Source organism: Canis lupus, chromosome 6, assembly GCF_048164855.1.
Source record: "Canis lupus baileyi chromosome 6, mCanLup2.hap1, whole genome shotgun sequence".
NCBI lineage: Eukaryota > Metazoa > Chordata > Mammalia > Carnivora > Canidae > Canis > Canis lupus.
In genome coordinates, this window is record NC_132843.1 from 75412282 (window position 1) to 75436828 (window position 24547).

The 24547-nt window shown below is 52.3% G+C and overlaps 2 protein-coding genes across 4 annotated transcripts; one reads left to right on the forward strand and one right to left on the reverse strand.

The window, feature by feature from the left end:
- Positions 1 to 1054: 1054 nt before the first annotated feature.
- Positions 1055 to 17735, forward strand: FCMR (Fc mu receptor). 3 transcript variants are annotated; one of them, XM_072831267.1, is made up of 9 exons: positions 1055 to 1270; positions 6268 to 6393; positions 8528 to 8863; positions 9589 to 9720; positions 10684 to 10906; positions 12510 to 12640; positions 12973 to 13131; positions 13463 to 13515; positions 15983 to 17735. In XM_072831267.1, exons 2-9 carry the CDS (start codon positions 6372 to 6374, stop codon positions 16157 to 16159), a joined length of 1233 nt encoding a protein of 410 aa, XP_072687368.1. In that variant the 5' UTR covers positions 1055 to 1270; positions 6268 to 6371; the 3' UTR covers positions 16160 to 17735. The 3 variants fall into 3 exon arrangements, with proteins under 3 accessions (XP_072687368.1, XP_072687367.1, XP_072687369.1); XM_072831266.1 differs by lacking the exon at positions 6268 to 6393 and having other exon boundaries at positions 1057 to 1270; XM_072831268.1 differs by lacking the exons at positions 6268 to 6393; positions 12973 to 13131 and having other exon boundaries at positions 1058 to 1270.
- On the reverse strand, positions 17508 to 22219 carry IL24 (interleukin 24). The gene is made up of 5 exons (XM_072831269.1): positions 21938 to 22219; positions 20503 to 20565; positions 19521 to 19679; positions 18986 to 19060; positions 17508 to 18102 (listed from the first exon to the last, which is right to left on the reverse strand). The coding sequence occupies exons 1-5, from the start codon at positions 22106 to 22108 to the stop codon at positions 18019 to 18021; spliced, it is 552 nt and encodes a 183-aa protein (XP_072687370.1). The 5' UTR covers positions 22109 to 22219; the 3' UTR covers positions 17508 to 18018.
- Between the last annotated feature and the right edge of the window lie 2328 nt (positions 22220 to 24547).

Consider the following 24547-nt stretch of genomic DNA (forward strand, 5'->3'; position numbering starts at 1 on the left):
CGCAGGACCACTGAGAGCTTTCCCAGGAAGGGGGTGGAAAGGGCCTCCGGCCTCCACGGGCTCAAGAGGCTGCCGTGCCTGGAGGCGTGGACGCTGGGAAGCCACCTGATATGTAACCGTCAGGAATGGAGCCCGGGGGATCTCCTGATAAGGAATAGCCCCGTGCGGCTCCACGGGAAAGGGCCCTTCAAGCACTTCCATGACCATGGCCTCCGCTGGGCCTCCCGGGAGCCCTGGGACGTCCGGGAAACTAAGGCCCGAAGCTAGCAAGCACCGAGTCAGGACCAGAACCCACACAATCTGACTGGAACCCAAAGCTCTTCCTGTGATACCTCACGACCGACCGCCTCAGCATTTGTTTCTTCTCCGTCAGTCACTGGGCCTGCCCCGTGGACCGTCAGGGGCTTGAAGGCCGTTTCTGCCAGGCTGCCTGTGACCCTAAGCACTGTCGCATCATCTCCTGCACGGACCTGTGGGCACTGGGCGGTGGCCTGGGCGCCTGCCAGAGGGCAACACCTTTAGGGCACAGCTGGGGGAGATGGGAGGTGGTTGATATGAGGTGCTGGGGAAACTGGGGTTAATTAAGACTCCAGGACCAATGGGTGGGGATGTTATTCCCATCTAGTCCCACGTTCATTTTTTAGATAAAGGGACCTAGGCTTAGAGAAAGGGAGGGAATTCCCAAAACCTGTGGTTAGTAGTCCCACGTAGCAGGTTCTCAAAATAATCCATCAAAGAAATTCAAGGGCTACCCCCAGCATCTTGTGGCTTCAGGCCTGAGCCTCTATCCACCCGGTCTTCCTCAGATGGAGAAAATTGGTGACAGGTCTCTTTCGTCCTGAAGACAGGGATAGAGCAAGTGACGCGAGCTCACAAGTTAGTGAATCTACATAAAGAAAAAGTGTCCAAGGCAAAGAAATATCATACCTGAGAGTTTCTAATGGTTTTTAGGAGCTGCCTAGAAGCCCTTTGAACCCTGGTGACCCATTTGCACTCAACATAACATGTTTTCTCAATTCCTAACTTCCGCTGTGGTTTGCTGCGATTTTCTTTTTTAGTCTAAGACAAGAGAGCAAACAAGACAAGTTGTCATTTCCTCATTTTCAAGCCTTGCTCCTCGTGAGGCCAGAGATCTCTTTCAAGCTCCAGATTGTAAAGGTTTCCTGGGTGAGCAGGGGGTCTCTGTTCCCATCTCCAGGGGCTCTTGGATGGGACCTTGCTCTGGAAGGAGCCATGGACCTCTGGCTTTGGTCACTTTGCTTCTTGCCAGGTAAGTGCCACGGGAAAGCACTGTGCACGGTTTATGAGGCTCGAATTTGGCCACAGGTAGGGGAGTTGCGGGCCATCTCTGGCTCTGACGTCCCTGGACAGATTTAGTGGCAGACCAGTGGCAGACCAGACTAGGATGGGATCCGGATGGAGACCACGTGAAGTTTGGGCAGCCTCCCCCGTTCTCTGCTAGAGCCCCTCTCTCCACTCCAGACACATCTCCTGCGGGGCGATGTTGACTCATGAGGGCTGAAGGTGTCACCTCTCCTAGACATCTTAGCCTGATAATAGGGGATCTTAAGGCAAGTGCCTCCAAATTCCTTTCTTCCTACCTCTACCTTCTCTTTCTTTGAATCTCTTTTGCTGCTGGTTTTCAACTTCAGCTTTTTTTTTTTTTTAAAGATTTTATTTATTTATTCCTGAGAGATACAGAGAGAGACAGAGACATGGGCAGAGGGAGATGCAGGCTCCCTGCAAGGAACCCAGTGCGGGACTTGATCCCGGGACCCCAGGAGGCAGAGGCTCCACCACTGAGACACCCGGGCGTCCCACAGCTTCACCTTTAAATGAAGACTCCCTCTCCCATTCAGTAACCCTCATCCGTTCCCCAAGTTCCATACCACTTTACAGCTGTCTTCTGGGAACTTCCATTTCTATGTTCCACCAAGATAGGAAATGCAACATGCCTAAAATCTCACTTCAAATTCCTATCCATCTTAACTATCTCCAATATCAGCTGAAAAATGCCAGAATATTTTTTTAATGTTTTTTTTTAATTTTAAATTCCATTAATTAACATATAATGTATTATTGGTTTCAGAGGTAGAGGTCAGTGACTCACCAGTCTTACATAACACCCAGTGCTCATGACATCACAGGGTTTCCTTAATGCCCATCACCCACTTACCCCATCCCCTCACGCCCCTTCTCTCCAGCGACCCTCAGTTTATTTCCTATAGCTAAGAGTCTCTTATAGTTTGTCTCCTTCTCTGATTTCGTCTTGTTTTATTTTTCCCTCCTTTTCCTTATGCTCTTCTGTTTTATTTCTCAAATTCCACATATGAGGGGCACCTGGGTGCCTCAGTCAGTTAAGTGGCTGCCTTCAGCTCAGGTCATGATCCCGAGGTCCTGGGATCAAGCCCCATATCAGGCTCCCTGCTCAGTGGAAGCCTGCTTCTCCCTCTCCGTCTGCTTGCCACTCCCCCTACCTGTGCTCTCTCTTTCTCTGTCAAATAAATAAAATGTTTAAAAAAATTTCCACATACAAGTAAAATCATATGATAATTGTCTTTCTCTGACTGACTTATTTCCCTTAGCATAGTACCCTCTAGTTCCATCCATGTCATTGCAAATGGCAAGTTTTCATTTTTTTGATGGCTGAGTAGTATTCCATTCACCATGTCTCCCCATTTATCCCCACCCAGACTGTGACCCAATCAATGGCCACTTCATGTAGTTTCTGGGTTAGCATTACCAGAATGAGCAGCAGTGGCAGTCTCCCCTCAAGGGAATGGAAAGGAAAAGAACAGTCATCCCCACTTCCTCCAACCTGACCCACCTGTGGCTCCAGCTTACGCTTTCTAATGCTTGACTCTGATCGCAGGACTGCCCTTCCCAGCAACCTTCAGTGGCTCCCACTGCCTACAAACTCCTCCTTTGTGCTCCTCATTTACCCTCCGACCTTACCACCCTCCCCTGCACTTTCTTAACCTCCAGCCAAAGAGGACTTCTCCTTGAACATGTGCTAGGACATTCTTGCCACCGTGTTTTTACTCATGCCATTCCTTCTGCTAGGAACATCCTTCCTCTCATCGCCACCTTTTATCCTTGAAAGTCCACCTCAGCCTCCACCTCCTTCTCATACACTTTCCAGAGCCCTATCTTCTGAATCCCCGTAGTGGGCCTCATTCTGCCTTATGTTGTGATTTGGCATCTGTTCATCTTGTTGATTAAACGATAAGCTTAAAAATTATTATTTAATTGAGGGTCAAAATTATTTTTTAATTCTATTTGCTTTCTTCCTGATGTCTTGAATATGGAATAAAGTCAAATATTTGTTGAGTGGAAGATTAAAAATCCCTAAAAGACCAAGGAAATGCAGCTTTAACGAAATGTCAGACTGAGAGGTGGTAGTAGGGCTCATGTGAACCCAGTGGATGGTTAACTAAACATAGGCCTGAGAGGAGAGAGGGGTTGGTGGGGGTCAAAGACTCTAGGAATGAAGAGTACTTAAATTGTACCACCGCAGTCTGTCCTGAGCAATACCTCCATTCTAGCTGGGCCAGAGGGATCCTTGGTCTAGGTCTGGTCCGTCTCCATTTGTAGCCTTTCCCACAGGGTGAGGAGTTCACAGGCCCAAGGAGATTGTCCACTTTGAGCCTGCACCCATGTCCCCTCTTCTAGACCTCAAGTTTCTTGTCCAAATGACTATGGGCCCACTTTCAATGACTGTGCGACCTCTATCCCAGGTCTTCTATCCTAGAATTCTAATTCTATAAAAGGGTGGCCACAGGTGATCATTTGGAATAAGATGGGTGGAGCTAATACATGTCAGCTGGGTTATCTGCTGTGTGCGTACCAGGATCCTTGTGGTGTGGGCAGGAGGTGGTGCTGAGAAAAGAAGGCAGAGGGGACAGAGGCTAGGAACAGGAAATATTCTTCCCACCTAGAAATGATTTGGAGTGGACATCTAAAAAGTGTGTGAATTTGCCAAGACAGGGCATAGAACACATTTTATTCAACAGTTCATTAACTTGGTTTATAACTTTAAAATACTTACATGTCTGATGTTTGGGCCTTTACCTGTATTTCTGCCCCAGCTTGTACCAATTTGGGGGGTGGTCCTGGTTCCCAGGGCCCAGTGCATGGGGCCCAAGCCGTAGACCACATTGGCTGCAGCCCTAGATGAAGCTCCATAATAAAGCAAGGCAGTGTTACGTGGTGTGGACTTTCAAATCTTTTTTTTACCTTGACTCAAAAAATGATAATACATACACTTGATGTTGTGACCCGGTCTGTGCATGTGTGCATGCGTGTGCACGCGCATCCACACACACACACAATCCTAAAATTTATTCTTGATTCTTTAATACGATATGGGAATGAGTTTTGGACTTTAGCAGTTGGATGGATGCTGGTGTTATCCCCTGAAATAGGAAGAGCTTAGAAGGAACAGGTTTTGGAAGAGAAACCAAGAATTCTTCTTTTTTGTTTGTCTATTTGTTTTGCCTTCGTGAGTTTGAAATATATCTTAGATGTTCAAGTCGAGTCCAAGTGGAGCTATCAGAAAGGTGATTCCAGAGCTCAGAGGTACAGACAAGACTGGAGAAAAATATTCTGGTGAAATCTATGTAGAGTTGGCATTAAAGCCATGGGAGTAAACGAGCTAGTGCAGGAGGAGGAAGGGAAGATGCAGGTGGGAACAGGCCCAAGTTCCAGGCCCTGGGGCAGCCCAACATTGAGAGGCGGATAGAGAAGGAGAAGAAAAGACTGTGGCATCAGGGAAGCCACAAGAAGCAAGCATTTCAAGCAGTTCCCTCAGATGTTGCCAAGAGGGCACGTCAATGACTTGCCACCAAATGTGGCCACAAGGAAATTTCTGCTGACCTTGACCAGCCATCCTAGTGGAATGTTGGAGACAAAACTCTGACAGGTGTAGGGTGAAGAGGAAGTGGGAGGTGTGCAGGTGGATTCCATGATCACAATGACGCGTTTGGGAGAGCGAACAGAGGAGGGGAGAACAGCAGCTGAAGGGAAGGCAAAAAGTAAGAGGAGGGCTTTTTCAATATGCGCAACATCAGAGCAAGCGCGTAGGCCACAGCCGTGCAGGCAGAGAGGAGACCACTGGTACACGGAGGAGAAAGGGACGGCGGCGCAGGAGAAGGTCTAAAGAATGTGACTCAGGACAGACTCGGGTCGCAGGAGGAAGGACTGGCTTTTGGGGGGAGAGGGGACACTCCGTTTCTTGTGACAGGACAAAGAGCAGACAGCCGGCCTAGACACACGTGTTGGCATATGTGGGGGTGGGAAGTTGGGGAGGACGTTTCTCATTCTTTTTTAGAAATTCACACTCCATGTGATAAACTTAAAAACCTCAAGCTAACTTCCTTCTTCCAGAAATAATTCTGCTCTAAGTTGACAGGGTTCTCATCTCCTGGAAAAACCATCGCTACATAGAATCCAAAGCCCAGGCTCCAGAGCACCACCCCAGCCAAGGCCTGTGGGCATTTGCCATGATTCTCATTATGGAAATATGGAAATTTTGTGGTTTTCCCTATGTTCCAAATATATATCTTTATATCCAATTACGTACTGAGAGTGACTTTTTAAACGGCATGTATCCCTGTCCCCTACCATCATCATGGAAAACCAAGTCACCAATTTAGAGATTAATGTCACTTACATTACAATAGCCTCTCTAAAATACCAATAGTAAGCAGGGTGGGTCCTTTGGGTATCTCTCCCACCCCGCCCTTTAGTCCCCAGAATCATTTGGAGCTAATAACCACATAGTTCAGAATTGCAAAAATTCAAGGGTACCTGGGATGCTTATTTTAAGGAAGGCATGTGATGTCCTGAGCACTGGGTGTTACGTAAGACTGTTTTCACTGACCTCTAGCTCTGAAACCAATGATACATTTTATGTCAATTAATTGAATTCAAATAAAATAAAATAAAATACATGAAATGCAGGTCCACAGGCCCCACCCTACTTGGATGTAACCACCTTGCCAAAAGGGAAGATCAAGCCATCTGTAGCCTAGTGAGTTCCTCCCACATGAATCTTGAGCACACTGTGCATTAAGTTCCAAACCAGGAGATATTCTCACTTTTCTCTCTTTGGGAAATCTGCTTTTCTGAGCGTTGGGTATGGGTTAGAAGGTGCCACGAACTCCAAGGAGAGCTGGGGTCTGATCATTTCGTATCCCGCCAACTCGTGCTTCCTTGGGGCCAGAGCTCAGTGTACCCAGCAGCTTTTCTTGTGTTTCATCCATTCAGAGTTTGCACAGTCTGGCTGCTTCAGTGAACTACCATAGACAGCGTGACTTCAACAGTAGGTATTTCTTTCTTCCAGTCCTGGAAACTAGAAGCCCAAGATCAAGATGCCAGCAAATATTGCACTTGGTGAGGGTCCTCTTCCTGGCTTATAGACAGCCACTGTCTCCCTGGGTGCTCGCGTGGCCTCTTCTTGTGTACAAGGAGGGAATGAGGACATGAATCCCATTATGAGGGCTCCACGAACCTCATCTAACCCTGATTATTTCCCAAAGGCTCCACCTCCTACCACCACCACATTGAGGGTTAGGGCTTCAACACCTTTGACGGAGGGTCTGGGTCAGCCAGGGCTTTACCAGATCATCCCTGAGCAGAGTGAGGTCACTGAGGTGTCTGTATAGGTGGACACCCCTCGCTCCCCTGCTCCATCTCACCCCTGCCCACACAGTAGCATCTTGCACTTGGGAAAGTGGTATTTACTCCCCTTGCTGGCGGAGTTGGTCTAAAAATACATGTTCACTGGCAAGTGCACGGCCTTGCACCCAGGTGTGGGCTGTCTGGACGCACAGGGTAATTCCCCCACCCCCTGGATTGCGTCTTTGTCTTTTGAATGGGTCACGCTCTACCCATGAGGCTGCCTCACACACCTCAGTTTCCAACAGATTAGAAGCAGCGTCGGATTATGCATGTGAAGGCTCCCGTGTCAGCTATTTCGTGTCCGGTGGCCCCTCTGCTCCTCCCTACCACGTTAACACCAGCTACACTCTGAGATTTGAACGTGCCCCAGCAAATGCTCCCTTCACGGCCCCTCTGCCCTGGCCCGCCCACGGCAGTTCCTACCTCTTCACTGCTGCCCACACGTCCTCCTCTCCCCAGACGTCCTCCTCAGCTCTCTCTGCTCACCCGGGAGCCTCAGGCTCTGCTTCTCTCCTTGACTGTCCTCATCTCTCTAAACTCGTTGGAGCTATGCTCAATGTGTGGTCAGTGTATGAATTTCAAGACATTTGTTGGCTCCTCTTTGCCACCCCTCCCCCATGCCATGTTCTTTCTCATATCCCAGCCTCTTTGGGGGCCGTACTCACTGCCCAGAAGAGTCTTTCCTCCTCCACTCAAGTCCCCGGGCCTCACTCCAACACACACATGTCACCCCATGCTCCTCTTCCCAGAAATATGTGAACACTGATTGGGACCCACTTAGGTGATAGCTAATCATACTTGGACTTACCTTCTTCTCCAGCTGACTCAACCGCATTAGACCTGCCTTTTCTCAGCCAAAGCGTGAGCTTTTTGATTTCAGGGGCTCATGAACCATGCATTTATTCCTCCCTGCTTCACACCCTCCCTAGCACACATGCAGTATGCGTACACCCATGCACACATGCACGCACTCACACACACCCTTGTGTTCCCTACTTCAGTGAGGATGACCATAGTTCTCTCCACTGCCCTCCACACTCAGGGCACAACTGAGACATCACTTCTTCCAGAAACCCTTCCTCAGACTGCACTATTCCTCTGCAACAACCTGGTCCTGGGGTCTCTGCTGTTTCCAAGGAACACTGTGTATCTCTGTCGTGGAATTTATTACCCTGTGCTGTGTGACTGTTCACTTCTATCACCTGCTAAATGATTTATTATGTGCAAGGCAGGGATGCCAGCTACCTTCCTGCCACATGAAAGGCACTCAATAAATGCTTTTTTTTTTTTTTAATGACTTAAAAAAATAAAATCCGAGGCTGAACAGTCGTTTTGGCTGAGTGGATCTGAGCAAAATAAAACTAGATAGAAAACCTCTTGCAGCAAAACAGCACTGTGCCTCCCAACACCACACTGAAGTCACTTGGGTGCTATGTGCTGTTTGGGGCCACCATGGCACAGCATCTCATCCTGGGGTGGGCCAGGAGGTTTGACTATATTCTTAGGGGGTTGGTGTCTGGGATCTTATGGGTTTGGGTCTGAATGAAGTTGAGGGTTAGGTTAAGGCTTGGGCTGGGAGAGGTCTGTCTGGGTCAGGCTTGGGCAAAAGGGAACAGGGCATAGAGCCGGGCTGAGGGTACATGTAGGGTTAGGGATGAGAGGGGGGCAGAGGATGAGGCAAGGGCAAGAGAGCAGGAGGGGGCCGAGGCTGAGGGCTCATTGAGGCTTGGGGTGATGATGGAGCTGGGGCTGGAGCTGGGGAGGAGTGTGGGGCTAGGCTGGGGCCTGGAGTTGGGGATGTGGTTGGGCCTGCGGCTTCCTCTACACGAACTCCCTCTCCCTGCAGTGGCTGGGGCTCTGAGGATCCTCCCAGAAGTAAAGATGGAGGGAATGCTTGGTGGATCCATTACCATTGAGTGCCCACTTCCCCAAATGCACGTGAGGCTCTATCTGTGCCGGGAAATAGCCGAATCCGGAGTATGTGCCACCGTGGTATCCAACAAGAACTTCGTCAAGGAAGAGTACAAGCACCGAGTCACCCTGAAGCCTTGTCCAGATAGGAAGCTGTTCCTAGTAGAGGTCACCGAGCTGACCAAGAGTGACAGTGGCATCTATGCCTGTGGAACCGGCATGAACACAGACCGGGGCAAGACCCAACAAGTCACCCTGAGTGTCCACAGTGGTAGGTACCCCCGGCTCAGTGCTCCCAGCAAATGTCCCCACCTGGGAAGGCTGGCACAGCCCTCAAAGTAGAGCAGTCCCCAGACTGTCCTGCTACCGCCATGTCAGCCAGTCCAAAGATGATCGGGATTTATAGAGTTGAAACCTCACAGTCCCCAAAATTTCCTATCCAAACCATAGGAAAGGAACAAGACAAGCGCTCTCCTAGTGTTGTTCCGGATCCACCCTACCCAAGGTCTGAGAGCACTGGGGGCTTTAGATCGAGGAGAGGCTCCGAGACAGGAGGAAATCGGAAGCAAAAGGGCATAATTGTCCTACATAGTTGTCCCGTGAGAAATATCAGGGATTTCAAGTCACATTTGTAGACCAGACTTGGCACTTGATAATCTGATCCTTTCCATATATCTTCTTCCAAATCCCATCTTTCTCCCTGCCTCCACTGACTTTCCAACTCCTAGGCAGCACCAAGTCAACAACCTAGAATCCCAGTGGCCTCTGGTGCCAAGGTTGACCGAGGGGGTGGAAGGTATCATGAAAGAGCCTATCATTCAGGGAAGTCTCCAGCCCATGGCTTATTCGGCTCTTCCTGCTGGACTCTGCCCCCAGCCCCTCGTCCGCCTCACCGCCATCCACCCTGGCTGAGCCCGCTTCCACTCCTACCAACGTCCCTTTCCCAGGCCTGTTCTCGGAACCCACCAGTGTTTCCCCCTCCCCTTGCCTCCACAGAGTATGACCTATTCTGGGAAGAGGAGCCGATGCCTGAGCCTCCAAGTTGGTTTCATAAATTCCTACACATGCCGATGCCCCCTTGGTTCAAGATGCCCCCACCTCCCAGTTCTTTCGAATTCATCCCTAAAGGTCAGTTCAACCGAAGCCAGGGTAGGAGAGGGGGAGGGAGAGATGACGTGGCATTGTGGCAGTGGAGGAGGGGGGACGTGTTCAGTTCGCGGAGTGGTTGCAGAGCACAGGTGAGTCTCAGATGGGTATTTCCCTGTCCTGGGAGAGGGTACCTCTCTGAGATTAGTGTCCTATGTGCTTCCCGCCCACCTTTAAAGGCTGGTCAGGACTAGTTGCAGGACTGAACACATCACCACCAGGTGGCACCACAAGGAATGAAGTTCATGCTTCATTCACAAAATCTTAGGTCTCTATGAATGACCTGTGGAAACCCAGACTGGGCCGACCTCTTCCAGCCAGAGTCCCTCATGCCTCCTGCCCATAGGGTTGTCTACGTTTGCTGGAATACGGTGATTTTAACAATTCTGTTTTGCAATAAAAAGACCGATGACCTTACCAAGGGTACTTTTACATCCTACATTCTTTTTCTGTCTTAAACGCATTTTGACAGGCAACTATCTCCATCATATCCTCCCGTCTATCTTGTGAGGGTAGATACATTAATTGAACAATTGTCACACTAGAGGACTCTGCTGAGTGCCAAGAGGGATAGTGTAACCGAGCATCCCATATACCCACGGTTATGACTGTCAGGCGTGGGATGAAGGAGAATAGCCAAGCACACACATACAGCATAAAGCAGAGGAGGGATGGAACTACAAATAGGGTTTTCTCCATGCTCAGAGGAGGACAAGCTCCTCTGCCTGGGAGGTCAGAGAAGGCCTCTTGGAGGCAATGGCATTTGAAGCAAATATACATAGAATTTACTTGGTGTAGAGAACGTATTGAGAAGGCATTTCAGGCCGTGAGGACAGTCTAGGTGAAGGGAAAGAGTGTGTTCCAGAAAGGGAGGGTGACCCAATCCTGCTGGAGACTACAGAGTGTGTGGAGGGAAGGTCACTTTTTCCCTGTTATCTCCTGCAGTGGTAACACCAGCTCCAAGGACTGAGGCCCCTCCAGCAGTTCACTCCTCCCCCCCGATCCCAATCTCTCACCACCTTCGAGTTTCCAGAGCATCTTCAGTAGCAGCTTCCAAGCCCCCAACCCTCCTGCCCTCCACCATAGCCTCAAAGACCTCAGCTCCGGAGGCACTGCCGAGGCCCCAGACGGCCAGCTACAACTACCACACCAGGCTTCACAGGCAGAGGTAAGAGGTCTCCACCCATCCAGGAAGGGCTAGAGGTCAGGCAAAGGAGTCTAGAGTTAGAAGATCCCCTGAAGTCTTCCTGCAACACCCGCCATCCCAGACCCTTCTTGGCTCCAGGCCACTGTGGACTCTACTACCCATGAGTGTAGCACGTTACCTCGGTCGTCCAATGACAAGAATACACTTGTCCATGCCCAGCAGGAGATCCTGTAGAAATGAGACCCGAATCTTTAAGTCCCTCAGCATTCATTCAGATCTGCCTTGAGGGAGAATCTAAATAAAAATAAAAACCAACGACGAAACTATTAACCATTAAAATCCACTTCACCTGTTTTCTTTCACTTTTTCAGTGTGGCTATTAGGAAATTTAAATTGCATCTGTGACCTAGTGTTTCTACTGAACAGCAGCACTGGCCTCAAGGCTGGGGCACACCCAGGAAAGTGCTGCAATGGACCCCCAGGGGGCAGCATTGGCCCAGTCTCCAAAGAAAACCTATAATAATTGGAATTATTTTTGCCTAAGCAAAGACAAGCATGTTAGCAAGAAAAGAGACCTCCAACATCATTTGGGTTTTAGAGGTGAGGAACTGAGGTCATGAGAACTACGTGGCCTATATAGAACCAGGACTCCTGACTCCTAGTTCAGTAGACTGCACCAGAATCCAAGTCAATTCAACCAACATTTTTTTAATTAATTAATTTATTTATTTGAGAGAGAGAGAGCACAAACGGAGGAGCAGAAAGATAGGGAGACAGACTCTCAGGCAGACTCCCTGCTGAGCGTGGAGCCTGACATGGGGCTCGATCAAGTTCACGACCCTGAGATCATGACCTGAGTTGAAACCAACCGTGGGACCCTTGGGTGCCCCTCAACCAATGTTTGCTTAGTTTCTACTACCTGCCAGGCATCGTGTTCCATCCTGAAAGTGTAAGAAAGATGAAAACATGCCATAACCAGGTCTGATCTTACTAAGGCCAGTCTGACTGTGATGAGGGTGGTAGCTGGTATAAACACAAGAACTGAGGACAGTGAGAGAAAAAAAAATGGATTCTAGTTTGTCATGATTGCAAAGAAAAGAGAACTGATGTACTGAGGTTTCAACCTGTAGAGCAAATAGACGGAAGACCTTCTAAGATGAGGGCACCCCATGAGAGAAACATCTTTTTCCACGGTTATAAGAAACTTAATTTGTTTAGTCTTTGCACTAATCTTGTAAGAAAAGTGAGATGCAAACAATCAGAAGGGGAACTGACATCCGATTGCCGCCTGGACCAGGTGCTTTCACTTCTTTATATCTACAATTTTGTTTTGCCCTTTAACAGTTCTGTGAAATAGGTTTTACTACACCCATCCCTGGAGATGAGGTTCGGAGACGTCCGGGGACTGATTCAAGGTCACACAGCCAGTAGACAGCTGAACCTGAATCTGAATCCAGGTTTCGTGACTCCGTAGACAAGGCTCTTTGGGGGAGAGGGGGAGGTTTTGTTAGCCAAGGGACAGACCTGTGAGCCATCTCCAAAACAACTGGCTACCCAGGAGTGCTGCCTTAAACCTCCCTCCTCCCAGACCTCATCTTCCCTCTCGCTCTGCTTCCATCCTCAGAGCCTTCCACCAGGACCCCGTGCCTGGGTTGGAAGACCAAGGATTTCACATCCTGGTCCCCACCACCCTGGCCCTCATCCTGCTGGCACTGCTGGGGCTGCTGATGAAAAGGGTCATTCAGAGGAGGAAAGGTGAGCGGCTTGGGGAGGGCGAGGTGCGCGCCGAAAGGGCCCAGAACATTCGGACTCCGCTGGACCCCCCCCCCCCCCTTGCAGGGGACACTCGGGAGCTTCAGCTGAGCAGCCTGGGGCAGGAGGAACGTGGGAGGGGGTGCGTGATCTGGAGATGGGGGCCAGGAGGGCGCCTGGCTCCGCCGGCCTGCAGAGGGCGGCAGGGCTGGCCTTACACCCTCCGAGCACCTCCTCTGCAGACCCGGCCGGGCCGGGGAGGGAGCCCCGAGGGCGGGCGCGGTGGCCGCGGGCCCCTGACGCCGTTCTCCTCTCGCCCCGGCTTCCCGGGGCAGCCCTCTCCAGGCGGGCCCGCCGCGCGGCCGTGAGGATGCGCGCCCTCGAGGCGTCCCAGCGGCCTCCGCCGCATCGGCCCCGCGGGTCGCAGCCGCCGCGCTCGCAGAACAACATCTACACCGCCTGCCCGCGGCGCGCTCGAGCGGCGGACGCGGAGGGTGAGCTGCGCGCTGGGCGCGCCCCCGGGGACGGCGGGGCGGGGGCGGGGCCAGGGCCTGGCGGGGCTCGGCTGGGGGCGGGGCCGGGGCGGGGCCGGGGCGGGCAGGACCCGCGGGCGCGCTGCAGCCGCAGAAACCCGCGCCTCCAGGATCGCCCCGCGCCTGGGCGCCAGCTCGACCTTCCCTGGGCTTCCCGGGGGGCCGGGCGGGCCGGGGGCGGGGCCGTGCCGGGGAGGGGGCGGGGCCAGGGCCGGGCGGGGGCGGGGCCTGCCTGACAGGGGCGGGGCGTACCCGAGGCCACGCCTTCACCTCCGTCTCCGCGTCCCCTTAGGCGTCCCTCCTCTCCCCGGCTCCCGACCCTCGGCGCCACCTGTCGCTCCGCAGGTAAGCTCCGCCCCGCCCCTGATTGGCAGCCGCGGCGCCAGACCTGGGTGGGGAGGGTGGGGGGGCGGGGGCGGCCTGTTAGCCGGAGGGCGGGGCTGTCCCAGCAGCTCCAGTCTGGGAAGAGGTGGCGTCAGTCTCCCCGGACTGCCCCGCAATTGTAATAGGGCTTCGCTACCGGCTTCCGGGGGCAGGTGGGGTGAGCGCGCGCTCAGCGGGGCGATGGATGGCAACTCTACAGACAAGCACTGGCGCACGAGAGAGCTGCGATCGCCAGGGCCTTGAGGGATTGGAATCTACCCAGTTTCATCTTAATAGGAGGGAGAACTTTCTAGTAAGCCCTGCAGGACGAGAGGAGGTAGTTTGCCCATCACTGGAGTTTGCGGAAGCCTGGCCTAGAGGATGACTTGGCAGATAGATGTCAAGATGTAGATAGGATTCAAGGCTTGGGTGAGGAGGAGTCCCCTGGAAATGTAGGAATGGACATAGGGAGCTCCTGTTCCTATCAATGGCCGTTGGCACATGGGTAAAAAGTACTCAAACTGTTCATTCATCTCTGTTGATCCAAATTATGAAGAGAATGTATTTTATTCTCTAAAGTAGCCCACAGTAGATAAACACTACTACTACTCTTGCCTCAGGAACTGGGAAAAAACTAAGTGTGGCAAATGTTCCGGTTTCATTTAGGGCGTAGACTAAGCTAATGCACCAGACCCTAAGCCACAGAGCTCACAACACGGAAGCCTGTTTCCCTCCCAAGGTAAAGCAGGGGGCCAGGAAGAGATAGAGGAAGCCACCAGGTCACCCAGGGACTCAAACACCTTGTCTGGTTGCTCTACTGTCCCCTGGAGTCTTGCCTGGTCCACCGTCCATACTCAATCACCAACATCCATGTCTACATTCCAGCCCATAAGAGAAAGAGAGAGGGACCGTAGACCATAACCCCGAGGTTTCACACATCACTTCCAGTCACGTCCTACCGGCCATGACTTAGTCATGCAACCACACCTATCTTCAAGGGAGGCTGAGAAATGGAGTCCCTAACCCGGCCATGGTGTGCCTTATTAAAAAGAGACTGTGATCCCCAGTAACAAGTAACAGCTCTGCCACAGTCACCGCCAGCTTCTTGACCGTGTCCTCCCGCGCCCCTGCCAGAGGAGGTTCATGGCAGCGTAGGCGTGGCCCACAGCACCCTCTACCTCTACACCAGCCCTTTCCCCTTGAACCTCCCTGCAGCCGCACACACCCTCGCCTGAGCCTGTACCTCGCTCAAATCTTACTCTTCCTCCCTGCTTGAAACTCTCATTCCCACTATTAGCGGCAAAAGTCTTGATGGAACCAGTCCACCACAAGGTGTGGATGGTTAATGCCTCGATATTTTAGCCTTCACAGGGAGCATCTTGATTTTTCAAGCAGGATAAATTAATCTTAAATGATGAAGTGTAACAAGCAGTAGAAGATATATACATATATATACATATATATGTATATAGTTTTAAGATTTTATTTATTTATTTGAGACAGAGAGAGAGAAGCACGAGCTGGGTGAGGGGAAGAGGGGAGGAGGGAGAAGCAGACTCCCCATGGAGCAGGGAGCCTGATGCAGGACTCAATCCCAGGACCCTGGGATCATGACCTGAGCTGAGGGCAGGCACTTAATGGACTGAGCCACCCAGGCACCCAGAGATGTGTTTTTGAAGCAAATTGCAGCTCATTCCCTCTCTGGCAAAGTTCACAAAGTAATAGCTGCTTTCCATGGCTGAGCACTTCCCGAGTGCTCACTGTGCTCATGGGGCTGGACTTCTGTCCTCAGCTCTTGTGTTTCAATAGGGCGACTCTCCCCACTGAAGCCTTTCTTGGGTGGATGCCATAATAACTGTGCAGTGTTGGAGTCAGGGCACAGCCCCATCCTCCCAAGAACTGACCCTTCCCGAGCCAGATGATCCTGCGGTTTCCTTCCGGGGAGGAAGAGCACCACTGTGCTCAAATGGCCTACCGCCTCCCTCCCCTTCACTACCCAGCCCCTTCCTGGAATGTACTGTTATGCCACATCACAACTTCTCTGAGTCCTCACAGAGGTGCAGGGGATGACTCACCCTGCTTCTGAATAACTCCCTAAGAATATGCATATTTATTCCACAAGTCACACCAACCATCTAATCCCAGAGGGGAAACTCCTCTGGCAGCTGAGTCTCCTTCAGCCCCATGCTCAGCCACGTGACTTTAGCTGGAGCCCCATTTAAGGCATTTCCTGCCCACACTAGATCTAAGCGTTTTCCAGTTATCTGGAGTGAGACCCCACCCTGAAACTGCCCAAGTGAGAGACACTTCTGCATCTCTGCCTTCTAGAAATCAGCAAGCCCGCACTTACCCCGCGCCCCCCCCACCATTGCCCACTGTGGAAATCTATCTGGAGAGATACGAAAATCACCCTCCCCAGATCCAGTGACACTTCTTTGGTTGTTCCCAGGCGTCTGAAGTTCTCTGGCTCCACGCCCCGTCTCTGAAGACCAGCTGTGACTATGTGAGCTGCTACCGTGAGCCTGCTGCCAACGCGGAGGACACAGATTCGGATGACTATGTCAATATTCCTTACCTGACTCACCTATCCAGCTGTCCCCCTGGGCCCAGACCTTGGTGCCAATGAGCCCTATCTAGCTGCTTGTTTCCAATACTTGCTCTGTTTTCAGAGCCCTCATTACCTCCTGCACCAGCCTCAAGTCTTGTTCCTGTCTCTTCAGAGAATAGCTCAGTAGCCCCCTCCCAGCTCTTCTTGCGCACCTCTGCAGCCACCCTGTGGTTTTCAGGTGGGCTCTGGGCATGCAGAGCATTTGTCTTGGTTGCACCAGCTTCCTCTCCAAGCCGTGGAATCTGCAGAGCGTCTTTGATCACAGGATCTTTACTGCCATGGCTCCGGACCCATGGCATCAGGCTGGAGCATAGGCATGGCTGTGGCTTTGGGAGACTTTCTCAGGCTTGGGCGTCACACCAGTGGAAGGCTCTTGGACCTCGTAGTGAGGGATGCCTCAGTCCTGTGAGTTACGAAAGGGTCAGGTATGAAATGCCCCTGCTCCTTTGCCCTGATCTTGAGGCAGCCTCTTACTAGTGAGCTTCTGTACATCTTGAGTCCGATGGTGAGGACATTTTCTCCTGATGTGATGAAATGTAAATTTTCAGAACCACGCTTGTTAGTGTTAGTGATCATATGTATACATGTCCCTAAATTCTCTTTACTGTCTCCCTCCCTTGATGCACATAAGTACCCTGACCCGTGTGTCTCCCCTGTTTTAAAAATAGCATAGTTTGTGTCATCTCTTTATCTTTCTTCCATGGCTTAGCACTAACTTTGTGTACCTATCTGAATGTTGGTCTGTTTTGGTCACCCCAAACTATTACATCTCTGCTTCAGAAATGCCCCCTCATTTCTTTGCCATGTAATCTGTGCCAAGGTAGGGGAGGAAAGTGGCTTCTTGGAGGGCCAGGTGCTCTGTAATAGCACTTACGTCATGAAAGGAGAGAGATTGGCCCTTCACCATATACTTTCTCATCAGTTTTCTGGGCCAGGGCAGAGGCAGACATTGCATCTCTGGACTAAAGTCAACTACAAAGTCCATTCAGAGCTTGAGACTAGAGAACACCCAGTCTTGCTGTTGAGAAGAAGACCTTTCCTGGATGCATAACTCAGCCTTACTGGGCACTTGTCCACACTTAGAAAGAAGAGGCTGCCAGAAATGAGTCTCCTGCCTTTTATTAGCAGAGAGATTGGACAGTCCATCCAGGTATGATGACACCACCAGCAGTGTCAACTTGACAATGGCACCCTCTCAAGTGGCTGATAAGAATGTATAGTGTAAGAGAGGAGGGGCCCCAATGAGAAGGGATGATGGAAATGGGGTGGGGAGAAATGAAATGTTTAGTGAGGCTGCATTGTGCTGGGCACTTAGCCTGCGTTGTATCTTCTATCATTTACCTTTCAAACTGATGCCCCTCACCTCCACCCCAATGCTCTGTTCCTACAGATCTCGTGGCAGTATGGTTTCTAGCCCATGAAGTTCAACCTCGTATCCCAGCACCCCCTCATTGATCCTCAATAATTCAAATACAGACAAAAAACCCAGTTTATTAAGCATTTACTGAGCACTCATCCACTGTCCCACACGGTGTCAAGCATTGTGGAGAATAAAAAAGAAGCATGGGGCACTGTCCCTGCTGCCTACACAGAATTTACGATGTGACAAATAAATATGACATCAGTTAAAACACTGACAGGAATTAAATAGAGTGGTAATAAATACAGAAATCTACCTTGTAGATCATTCACAGCATCTAAGAGAACCTTCCGTGATTGTCTTTGGGGCCATTTAAAGAATGAAGTCTTTGAGGACAAGCCTAGCCAAGAATGAAATCCATCATCAAGGGTGTGCAGTGCCCATAGAACATCACAAGAAGGGATACGGCACGTTGGAAATGACGTGGAGATCTAGGAGGGTATCCTGGTCTTGGCATTCAGAACTCGTAGAATTTCTCCATCCAGGTCAAGAGAATGTCGACTTCTCCAAAGGCTTTGGTCTGGGCTGCTTGTATGTCCAACTAAAGAGAAAGGAGAGCTGACGATCTACCATATTAGCCACAAGAATAGGTTTCCTTCCCACCCACCACTCCTGGAGCTGGCTCACCTCTGGGATGGCCTCTGAGGAGCTCACCCACCTACCCTGGTTCCTTCACAGAGGTGGGGGGAAGCACTGAGGACCAATGGACCAGTGAGTAGCAGTGGGTAAGGAGCAAGGGAAAAGCATCTGGAGTTCCCGATAACAAGAACTATAAAATCCCAGTGCAGGTTGGATTTGGCCAACTCCTGAGTCTACTATGCAGATGATGAGACTGAGGTCCAGTTGGCCCCCTTCCTCTAAATATGATTACTCTTTACCATTTATTTTTAGACTGATATATCTGATCAAAATCGTATATATTTTTGTTGGGGGAGTCTGGGGATGAAGTTTGGGTTTTCTTTGTTGGCTTTCTTTGGGGAAACAGTAATGTATTTTCCCATGCTTTTTTTTTTTTTTCCTCACAAACTGGACCATATGAGCATAATGGAAAATTCTGCAGTTATGTAGTACGTGTTTGGGGCCGGGGGCCTACTTCAGACTCCAGCTGCCCAGCTCAAGTATTTGTAAAACTTTCACAGGGAAAGTCCTTAATAATGAAATCATCTTGCAGGGAAATATAGAAGCATTTTAATGTGAAAACTGGCACAAAAATGGACCAAGTTGTTTGTGGAGCTTGTGCAAAGTGTATGATAATTAATGCAAATATACCTGTGCTTGTGCAAAATTAGGTGGCTCTTGGGCATGCCTGCTGGAGTGACCTGCCGTGAATTCTGCAGGCACCCTCGTGTGATGGCACCCTCATGTGGTGGTTCAGGCTAATCTACTGGTGGAGAGGCAAGCTCTCCAATCCTGGCCTTGATTACCTGTTTAAATGCCCTCTGAAACAGCAGAAATCGCCTGCGTGCACTCTCGCTGATAGAAAACATCTCATCTTCCTGCTGGATAATAGAAAAAAATTGTGCCAAAGGTTGGGTAGCAGCAGAGGCAAGCGCCCCCCGCCCCCCCCCCCCCCAGTGATGCCAGAGGGCTTCCCAGGGCCAGCTCTGAATCCCACATTCTCAAGGGAACCGCTGCTGAACCCCCACCGGTGGTGGGGGCTGACTTCTTTAATTTTCACAGTAATCTTGCCACGTATGGATGATTATCTACATTTTATAGGTAAAAAAAACTGAAGTTCAGAGAGGTTGACTGTCTTGCGAGGCATTATCCAGCTGGTTAGATGCAGGCCTGACCTTGAATCCAGAGCTGCTAGCGTCCAGAGCCTGTGCTCTTTCCCATGACAGCACTGAATCCCCTTCATGGAATAAAAACCAGGACTGGATAAGGGGAGGGAGAGGGCGTCTCCCCAAAACACACCGCTTCCCGTGGGCTCCCCGGTAGCAGCATTGTTCTACTCACGCTGGGTTGTAGTTTTGATGCGATGACAAAAAAGTTGTTGGCCAGAGTAGAGAATGACCTCCGGATCCTGACGTCAGCTGCCTCATCCAGGTAGTTTTTGAAAACGGTGTTCAAGTAGAACTTCAGCAGGGCACGGATGAGGTAACAGCTCTCGGCATCCTGGGGAGGGTCTGGGTTACTGCGGAGTCGAGCCCTGTGCCCACCCTGGCCCCAGATGGACAGCCCACATGCCCCACGAGGCGAGATAAGCACATAGAGAAAGAGATCTCCCAGGAGATGTTGAGCAGCATTTGATCCGAAGGGAGCATTTGATCATGGTGGGGGGTGGGGGGGGCAAGCAGAGGGGCACCTGTGGTTTATGAGAGGAACCACTGACCCAGGGAGGAGGGACGCACAGCCAGCCAGTGGCAGATGCAGACCTAGGCCCCAGGAGTCCTGACTCCCCATCTGCTTAGTCTTCTTTCCCTACACCACATGGCCTCTCTGATAGCTATTGGGGTTGGCGGGTGGTGGTGATGGAGCCTGAAAAGTACCCGACACTTGGTGGCTCAGAGCTGAGAGTCTAGGGAAAGAACTGGAAATAGAAATGAGAAATGCAAACTAACACCCTGGAACATAGTGATTGTACTCGAGCCCCCGTGAGCACCGGTGAACCTCAGTGCCTTGCAGGGATCAAGGCTCGGTGCATATGCTCGCTGACTGCCTAGCTGGGTGAGGGGAAGGCACAACGGGTGAGGAAGAAGGATGGGAACCAACCAAAGAGACCTAAGCAGATGTGGAATCCTGGCAAGTCTGGATAAATGGAGAAAAAGATGCTTATGAGCCCTAATCCCCACCACCTTCCATGCCACGTAGCCCAGGCACTGGGGTGACGACCCAGACCTCGGCCTGGGCAGAAGTGGTCTCTGTCAACCTCCCCTAGACCACCCGTAGAAGACAGGCCACCAGAGAGAGGCATCGTCCTTCCCCGACGTCTGATTACCGAGACATCCTGCAGAACCTCCTTCCGTAGCAGCCGGACACTGGTGATGTTATCCTTAGCTTGCTTTGGGGACAGAGAGCAAAGATGTGTCCAGCTTGAGGGGCAGCACAGAGACCCACCTTGCAAACACACGCTGACCCCCAGATCCATGCAGTCTGAGATCTCAGATGCCAGAGGAACCAAGGGAGGACCCAGGAAAGGCTGAGCGGAGATAGCCTGTGGGGTGAGGGCTCCGCTTTCCAGCCAGAAATCACTCCCCTTAACCCTCGGGGGCAGATGGAATCCCAGGAGCTCTCAGAGCCTTGGTCGGGGACCTGTTTGGTTCCCCTGGTCAGGAGGGGGCAAGCCTCTTGGGTTTAAGAACAAACGGGGGCAATGTTCTGCCTTCATATTCCGTGGGGGTTGGCTTGGGGTGGGGGCTGCACCTCTCAGCTGCCTCTTGCCCTTGGAGCTTCCTCTGCAACCAGCCACATCCTCCAATTCTCAGATTATAATCAAAGCATCCTGGTGAGAAGGGAGCTTTCAAGCTCGTCCTCGCCCCCCCACAACGTGTCACCAAGGAAGGTGATGGGGGGCAGGTACTGTGCCTGGTTTCAAGGTCAAGGTCGCACCGGCTGTCCTGTCCCCAGTCCAGCGCTCTCCCCTCCTCCAGGCTACCTCACCGCACTCCCTCTTTCTTTTTTTTTTTTTTTTTAAATAAAGGACACTGTGTCCTTTTTTTTTTTTTTTTTAATTTTTATTTATTTGTGATAGTCACAGAGAGAGAGAGAATGAGGCAGAGACACAGGCAGAGGGAGAAGCAGGCTCCATGCACCGGGAGCCCGACATGGGATTCGATCCCGGGTCTCCAGGATCGCGCCCTGGGCCAAAGGCAGGCGCCAAACCGCTGCGCCACCCAGGGATCCCGCACTCCCTCTTCTGCCCCAAATCTGAGTCCTTGTTGAAGGAGTGCGCTTGCCAGTGGGAGTACTGGGTCACCACTTTCAGGACCCGGAGAGATTCACAGTCACATTCCGCCACCTGAGCCTCAGCCATTCTTTTTACCATTAGCCGACGCCTTGGCAGGTGAGAGCAGCTGAGCAGGAGCCTGGCCAAGCCGGTGCTGAAAACCCCAGCGGGTCTTAAAGCAGTTCCCACGACTTGCAGTTGGTGGAGCCCCATGTCCCCTCTGGGATGTAGATGAAGCCCTGGGGAATCAGGCCCCCTCTGTATTCCCCTCGGGCTAATTTATTTCCCTAGAGATTGACCACATCCTGCTGAGCCTCATGTGCAAGAGGGAATGGGTCCTTGTGATGCCTCGGACTTTATAAAGTTATCATATAGGAACATAATGAGCAAGGGGCGAAGGGCTCTATCATCATACAATACTATCCCGCACCCACGGGAACCCCCACAGCCGAGCCCAGAACGACACTCTGGGCAGAACGTCACTCACCACAGTGTCCTTCACGGTCCAGAAGGCCTCCCGCAGTTCCCGGAGAGCTACTCCCTGCACTCGGCAGGGTCCGAACCTGAACTCCTGGCCCTGGACCCCCGGCCCCTGGCTCCGGAGAAGCAGGATCAGACTCAGGCCGAGGAGGGCAGTTGTCCGCCCCGGAGAGCCCATCTGCCGCCAAGGAATGTCCGGGACGACCCTGCTGCAAGAAAGGGAGGCATCCCACTGAGGTAGGTCCTCTGCTCCTGCAGGGGCATGTCCAGGATCACGCTCCTCCGCTCTCCTCGGCCACCTTCGGGGACACAGGTGCAAAGGCTGAGACCGGAGTAGGTTCCCAGTGGTGGAATATTGCTGACGGGTGGCCTTGCTGGGGGGGGGGGGGGCTGGGGGGCGCATGGCTGTCTGCCCCTCCATCCCACACCCGCGGCTCTCGCTCTCTCTCTGCCCTTCCCCACCAGGCCTGCCCAACACCCCCTTGCTTGCTCCATGACAGCTCTCTCCGGCCACCAACTGGAGTGTAAGCAAGAAGAGTGAAGACATGGGGCGGAGGCTGAAGTGTAAAAGAGCATGTGTAGAACAGCCTCTACACTCCGGAGGTTAGGGACCCTCACTAGGCGTTTGCTAGTCTGAGCCCTACCCTGAGGTCCCCAGGCATCACTCGCTCACTCGGGCAGGTCTTTGCTCCTGCCCCGGGAGAGGACCCTCCTGACTCCTCATCTCCGGGGAGCCCAGGGATTAATCCTGGCCCCCAGGGAGGGGCCCAGACAGTAGGTTAGGGTCGCAGGCTCACTGTGCCTCCACAGCTGACCGACTCACCCCTTTCCAGGTAAGCGTACAAGAGGGAGGGATCAGGTTTCCAGGTGAATCAGCTTCAAAACCTCCCACTAAAGCACCAGTGGGATGACTGAGGAGCCCCAAGCCGGGGGACGGGAACCCATCATCTATTTGTCATACCCGCGGGCAGACAGTTTCTTCTCCCTTCTTTCTTTGCCCTTTGCTTTTCTTCCTCCCTTCTTTCCTCTCCGTTGTCTCTCTCCCTCCCCTTCTTCCTTACTTCCTTCTGCAGACACTTAAGAACCTCTGTCTCTCTGGGCACCGGTCTCACACCTGTAGCCACCCGTTGCAGCCTTAGGCTGGGAAGGAGACTGTCTCTAGAGTGACCGCCACCCCGTGGCCCAGAGGGGCCCAGGACGAGCGCCCGAGGTCCTCTATCGGCCTTCCTGCCGTGCAGCCCAGATCCTTCTTGGTGTCCAAGCGGAGAGCCCAGCTCCTCATCCATCCCCCAGGCTCCCGGGCCTGAGGACGCGGTGGCCCAGTGCTCCAGAGCGAAGCACCCCTGAATCGCCCATCACTCACCTCAGGCCCCAGCAGTGATGCTTGAGGGCGCTCTGTTCAGGGGTGGCTGGTTCCTGGTACAGGGGCGGGGGGGGCCAAGTTGGACAGGCGCCCCCCAAGGTTTGCTGCCCAGGGGAGTCCCCGTGGGCGGAAGGTTCTCCCGGCACTGTTGCAAAAGTTCAAGGTGTGCAGGCGGGCCAGGCTTTGTGGGGATCATATATATGGGGGCTGGGGGAGGGGCAGAGGGAGGGGGAGGTGGAGAAAGGGAAATTGGTCATGCTTTCCCACAGCATTACTTCACTGCCTACTCACCGTTCACTGAGGTGAGCTGAGGCCTTGGGCTGAGCGCTGGCTGTGACCGGGAGCAAGTGCCCCGGCTGCCCTGAGCCTCGGGCTTTGCACCTATGAAACTCAAACAGACCAACAGACGACCTGCCCCCCCCCACCCCGCCCCAGGGCAGGTGCGAGGAGCAGATGGGAAAGCGCATCGTTGGAGTGCTTTGGGAACTCTACACACGTGCAAGCGCATCACTGCTGTGTGGAGTATCCTGGCCTCCTTTTTTTATTTTCATAATATATATTTTTTAAATTTTATTTATTTATTCATGACAGAGAGAGAGACAGAGAGAGAGAGGCAGAGACACAGGCAGAGGGAGAGGGAGAAGCAGGCGCAGGGAGCCAGACGTGGGACTCGATCCCAGGTCTCCAGGATCACACCCCGGACTGAAGGTGATGCCAAACCACTGGGCCACCGGGGCTGCCCCATACCCCGGTCTCCTTATTGCAAAATCACTCAATGATTATGCCCTACTGGTGCTGGGACAGTGACCTGGACACCGAGGCTGCCCACACACACTTCTGTGATGGTTCGGGGCCAGGAATGGTGGCGTGTCCCCTCGCACACAGCCACCAATGGCCGTGTCTCCAGTGCAGGGAGAATGAGGCAGTGTGTGCATGGCCAGGCCGGGAAGGCAGAAGGGCCCCGGGGCCTGGAGGCCTAGCCTCGGCCTTGCTGCTCGGCGGGGGATTCCCGAGGGATGCGGCCTGTCAGGAGCCAGTGCGGCGGACAAACCCCAGCATGTGTGCAGCCGGCCAGGCGCTCGGGCTTCGGGCCGCCTACAGCGTGGAGGGTAGGCCCAAGCAGTGCTCCCAAAGCAGGTCGCACAGCACGTGGGCTGAGGGACGAGCGATTTCGTAGGTAGGAGATTCCAGAAGGCTGGCATGTGCCAGCACCCCACTTGGAAACACGTAATGCTCCCAGGAATGATGAAGACT